This window comes from Calonectris borealis, chromosome 4, assembly GCF_964195595.1.
Source record: "Calonectris borealis chromosome 4, bCalBor7.hap1.2, whole genome shotgun sequence".
NCBI lineage: Eukaryota > Metazoa > Chordata > Aves > Procellariiformes > Procellariidae > Calonectris > Calonectris borealis.
In genome coordinates, this window is record NC_134315.1 from 42032889 (window position 1) to 42038888 (window position 6000).

General features: G+C 51.0%; 1 protein-coding gene across 2 annotated transcripts in view; it reads right to left on the minus strand.

The window, feature by feature from the left end:
• Window positions 1–1050, minus strand: part of GALNT7 (polypeptide N-acetylgalactosaminyltransferase 7) — a 75077-nt gene extending 74027 nt beyond the window's left edge. For both annotated transcript variants that reach the window (XM_075149327.1, XM_075149328.1), the window contains exon 1: window positions 805–1050. In XM_075149327.1, coding sequence (XP_075005428.1) covers window positions 805–930 — 126 coding nt within the window. In that variant the 5' untranslated portion in view covers window positions 931–1050. The remainder of the gene's footprint in view (window positions 1–804) is intronic.
• Window positions 1051–6000: the final 4950 nt, after the last annotated feature.

The window sequence follows — 6000 nt, forward strand, 5'->3', positions numbered from 1 at the left end:
CGAAGCATTTCTAGAGGTTACCGTCCCTCTCAGCCGGAGCGCTGCCCACCCCGCGCCTCACGGGTTACCCCACCATTTCGGGGTGGGAGATCTGCACCGCCTGCACGGTCAATCCAACGCCTTTTGGCTTTCCTTGCGCTGTTCTTATATTACCTGATCTGCTGCTTCTCCTTGGCGAAACCTGCCCTTTAGTTAGGAAAAGGTGAGGAAGCTGACGCGCGGCGGCGGGGTATGCGGGAGAGGGGAACACCGGCACCCTCTGCTGAAGCTCTGGGGGAGACCTTACACCAGCGCGGCTATCTTAGGGACGGAGAAGCCCCCGAAGGAGACAGGGACCCAGGCGGTTTGGGCGCCCAGGGCACGGCCGGCGGGGAGGTCCCAGGGAAGGGCCCCGCCGGGGCGCTGCCCGCACCGCTATGCCGGCGGCGGACACCGGCGGCGCGCTCCCGGCCCGGCCCGGCCCCCGGCGGGCACGGGGGGCTGCGGCGGCCCCGCGCCGGGTGGGGCGGGGCTGACCGGACACTCGTCGGGCCCGGCCGCCGGGCCCCAGCGGAGTGCGGCGCCCCCGGGCCACGCCGCGGCCCGGGCAGCCCCGCGGCGGCGGCGGGCCACGGCGCGGCGCCGCCCGGGCAGGGACGCCGGATCCGGGGGACGGCCGAGGACGGCCCCGCCGCTCCGCGCTCCCCTCTCGGGCCTGCAGGCGCCGCAGGCCGCAGCCCGGGCAGCCGCCCCCCGCCCGCCCGCAGCCGGTCACATCCCGCTCCCTCCCGCCCGCCCCGTCGCCCAGCGCGGCCGCGCACTCACCCGCGTCCGTCCCGGGGGAGCCGGCTCCTCGGCGCGGGGCGACAGCGAGGACCAGAGCAGCAGCAGCCCCAAGAAGCTGCCCGCCAGCAGCACGGCGCGCAGCAGGAAGCCCAGCTTCAGCCGCATCCTCCCGCCCGCCCGCCCTCCACCTCCCGCCGCCGCGCACGCAGCGACCGGCCCCGCGCACCGGCGGGCTTCCGCCCCCCGCCCGGCGCGGCACGGCCCCGCCGCCTCTCCCCCTCCTCCCCCGGCCGCCGCTGCGCTCCGGCAGCCGCCCGCCTGCGGAGGCTTTCCTCCCGCCGCCGCTGCACGTACAAACTTTCTTTTTTTTTTTTTTCTTTTTTCCCCCTTTTTTCTTCCCCCCCTCCTCCCCGGTAGGCTCCCCGCCGCGGGCTGCCGCGCCTGCCTCCCCGCCGGGCGCCGCGGCCGGGGCGATGCGGAGCAGGAAGTAGCCGCCGCGGGAGTCGCGGGTCCACGTGGCCGCCCCGCACCGGGGCGGGGGCGCCTCGCACCGGGCCCCGGCCCCGGCCCCCGCCCCGCCGGGCGTGTGCTCCCGCTGCACCTGCTCCAGCCCGGGTAACCGCGCCTGAAACCCGCCTGGAAAACGGGAAGGAATGGAGGCGCTGCAGTGGGGTTTTGGCTGTTCTCAGCTGGGTGGGCAGCTCCGCTCGGGGCACCGGCTGGTAAGAACGAAGGTGCAAACGCTTAACTTCAGTGATTGTCGTAGGACTAGGGTAACACAGGCCCATTAATTACCGTACGCAGCCCGGGCAGAATAACACCGAAAAGTCAACAAATTTTTCTTGAGCATAGCAGGTTAAGTACGGGATTACAGAGATGTTATCAGCCCTTAGCGTGTGCGTATTTTGTTACTAATTTTCTGCACTAAAAGTTAGGCGTCCTATTTCCTTCTTTGAAGGAGTCTCGCACGTGCACGCACACACAAACCTGATTATGTGAGCACTCCGCAAAGCAGAGTGATGCAAGAACAATACTTCCAATGTAATACGTTTGCCTTTTCTGTGTATTCAGTGCAATCCACTTCGATGTTTTTCAGTTCTGTTTGTTGTGCGCAGCTCAGGATCCAAGGATCCAAGGATCCTGAACACTAACTTTCGATGATAAGCACTGTAGAAATAAAACAGGGTATTACACCCTGAACAGGATCACTTTGAAGGAAAAAAAAAACCCCACACCTAAGTGACCTTTGTAGTCGGACACACCTAGACACAGAACTCTCTTGTTTATTCATATAACTTGTACAAGTGCTCTAGCACCTTGTCATTTTTTCCCCCCATTCTGTAAGATCGTGGTATGACATGTAGACAATGCGATGCTTAAAGCGTGGGCAACAGCTCTAATCCTTTGGAGTGTTTGCACTGTGACTTCCACGGGTCCCCGGAGGTGTTTTCCCCAAAGCCCCCTCCCTGTTTGCAGTTGAAGCAACCACACAAACACCTCAACACAAAGGCTTACGTGACTGTTTTCAGGTAGGTAACAGCACCTGCACAGGGCGGGGAGGGATTGGTTTTTTTGCTGGGAAAGGCATGGAGTTGAGGTGCCCGGCTCTGAACAGATCCCTTGGCTCGCTGAGCCCAGTAGGAAAAGGCCGGTTGGGGCAACAAACTGAAGCTCTGTAGGCTGGCAAAGAGGTATGGAAATGTTCCCCTTAACTCTTCTTTCACTGCTTTCCAGAGACCTTACTGTGGCAAAAAGTGCTCTTTCCTCCCATTGTTTTATTCTCCATTTTTGGGGTCCCTTTTTACTGTCCTGTGCTGGTGCTCTGAGCACACTCAAGAAGAGTGAGAAGAAAATGACTCTCACACTGCAGGGAGGGTACTGTAAAACTGGCCACAGCCATGTGATGTGATACTGCTCTGCTGCTGCTTGTCAAAGCTGTGAGTGACAGGGACAGAGCCCTCTGTGTGCCAGCCGATACTACATGAATTCACATTTGCAAGGCTGCCTGCCGAAACTTTTTTTTTTTTTAAATGGAGGCTTGCGTTCTGCAGAGACCCATGGGTGAACGCTGATTGTCACTGAGGGTTGCACGCCTGAAAGCGACCAAGAGTTCTGTTGTGTTTTGTTGGCAGAAACCAGAAGTCTCGCCCTTGGTGAATCCCCCCGTTAGCTGTCCGAGGACAGTGGCTTCTGTACTGGGCATCTTAAAAACCCCTGCGTTTCCCCAGGAAAGAGAAGTGGTTGATGCCCACTGGGAGGCAGTGCGGGCCAGTGGACAGGGTGCTGATGCCAGCCAACCTCTCTCTCTTGGAGCTGCCGTCGGCAGGAGACTGGAGGAGGCATCACGTTTCTCTTTTACTGTTACACCTGCCGGCCCTGGTCCCTCCACCACAGGGAGCATCATCCACCTTTTTTGCTCATACACAGGCCGTACAGTCTGATTCCAAAAGTAGCAGGTTAATACCGACCTTGGAAGTAGGTTTTTTTCAGTTTTAACCTCATTAAGGACGCGTTGAAGTTTCAAATTCTGCACTTATAGTTTCTCCTATGTAGTAAAGTGCCTAAAAATGCCTTCAAAACATATTTTTGCTCTTGGTGAATTCGTACCAGCTAAGACAAAAAATTCAAATTAAAGTTGGCTTTGGATTGTCTCCAGTAACATTCAAAACCACTTTTAAAAGTCTTTTACAATCTGGAGAGGGAGAGGGTTAAACACAGATTTTTGCCTCTCAGTTTACTGTCTAAACCATGATGCTTCTACTACCCAGCCAGCACTAAAACAAGGCACAATCCTGACTGTTATTAGGGAATAATCAACCTCTGTTAGACTGATACTCTGTCATTCAAGCGTTTCTAACAGACTGGCAACTGTCATAATGTTTGTATCTATATGTGGACATGCCTACTGCTTGCTGCACGGAAATCATATGTTCACTTCTCCATATGCCTCCAAATAAATAGCCGATGGTATTTAAGTCATTACAAAGCCTTACTGCTCTTGAACCAGAGACCTACCGTCCGACCTGGAGGTGAAGTATCCGATTACCAATCCCCTAAGCCATGCAAGTTGCCTTATTGCTGGGGATTTGGGGGATGGTGTCTGGAGCAAGGTCATAGCAAACATCAAAATCTCATACAGTTGCTTGCACTGGAGAAGTGTCAGGATCTGGATATGCCTCTTAACTCTTGTCCTGAATATTTGGCCACAAGAAAGCACTCTGCTTGTTTAGTAACACAATGTTGTAAAGGAAATTCCTATAGACTATTGTACCTATCAGGATGAAAGTCACGTGGTACGAAGTTCTATAATACAACAAGCTGCTGTAAAGGCTTCGCTGTACACAAAACCCCCCATTTTGCTCATCTGCAGGTTTTTTTCCAACAACACATAGGTTTCCTTTGTAAAATCTGCAATTCAGAGACCAACTTCTCTTCCTACTGAGTGCGGTGAGCACAAAACACAAGTGGGGTTTTTTCATGTAAATAGGTTCTTTGAAATTAGCACTGGATTGTAGACCTCAAGCAATTTCACTTTCCTTAGAAGTTTCTGGAATTAACTACCAACACTTCATGTAATGCAGTATTTTACTACATGATATACTCTACGCTTCCTGTAACAGCAAACTTGGTCATGCTTTGATTAAAGAAGAAAGTGCTGGAAAATGCCAGCTGGCAGACAGTAACTTGCTTTCCTAAACTGAATACCCTCAACACAAGCAACACCTCTGCTCCAGTGAAAACTTCCAGCTCCATGCAATCCCTTTTCCCATCCCTTCTGACCTTCCCTTCTCCACTGTAGGTGGTTACTTGCATTTAAATGGTCATCTCTGAACAAAGCTTATGCAGTTTTCCATATCACTACTTTGGATCTAAAGCAAGCTGGCCATTGAAACTTATGGAAAACTCATGTAGTGTATCAGCACTATGACGGATCTATTAGTTCTGCGTATTGAAATCCCAGGGTGTCCAGGTGGAATCCAAGACACCCTTTCCCGAGTTTGCATCTGAGAAGGTAGAAGCTGAAGGTGTGGCTGGAGAAGCCTGGCCAGATCTACCTTAACTTCTGTTAAACAGGCTCATACTCCCTTCTGACACTGTCCCCAGCATTGAGGGAGTTGCAGAGAGATTCTGGATTAATGAGGTGGTCGATGCTTGGAATAATCCAGAAGGGCAGAGTTTGGCATACACCACAATGGAGATAAAGCTATGCGCTAAATATTTACAATGTACGTATATTTAACTTCAGAGTTGATAAAAAGGAACTGAAGTGTAGGTTTTTAAGTTCTTCTTAATTTCTGTGATCATTTTAAATGTACTTTAATCAAATAAGCGGCTGTCGGTAATACTTATTACATGCTTTTGCAAATTAGACTGAGATGTGCTTCATCTTCATTGTTTTGTGTTCATGATCTCTAGTCTTTAGTACCGTTCTTTCTGCAATTCTCATTTATCCTCCTTTTTTTAAGCCAGAGGTTTAGCAACGTGTGTTCTACCAAAAATTATCCTTCAGTATTTCAGGATTTGAATGGATGCTTTTGGCAGAGTGCAATTTGCCTCCTTTGCTTTTCCTGTCACTTTTATGAAGAACATGTTATGAAGTTCCTGTCATTATATTTAGCCCCCATACTCCTGTCATGCCTACTTAGTTGGTTTTCCTCCCGCAATATCACCTCCAGCTCCTCTTCTCTTTTCCCACACAACAACAGTAAGTGCGCTCATTATTTTGTACTGGTCTGGATTCTACCTATGTCCTGAAGACAGGGTTGTAAAAAATCTATATACTATTTTTCAGCTGCACTTTCTGGTATTGAGTACCGATCAATGTTTATGAACGATGTTGTATTATTAATACTGCTTTTGTCTAACGAAATTTAACTTCTTTAGGATTTGCAAGTCCTCAAAATATCCACACTGTGATGAGTGTTGACAGTCCTTGACAGATTTAGATCTCGTTAAAATAGTGGATGGCATGGTCTGTTATGTGGGTGTTTCATTTAAGTTTGAAGAGAATTGGAATGATTCTAAGCATGGTTTTGCCATTTTAAAAGTAACAGCAAAAGATATATTTTAAATGGCTTTTTTTTAGGAACTCTTACCTGTATTTTGAGCCAGATGTAAGTATAAGTAGTCATATATCTCAGGTCCGGAAAATATCCTTTTCCAAGGTGTCGTATTTCTGAGCACTTCGAACAGAAATTAACTTGCATCATGTCCTGAATGTAGGGCAGAGAAAAT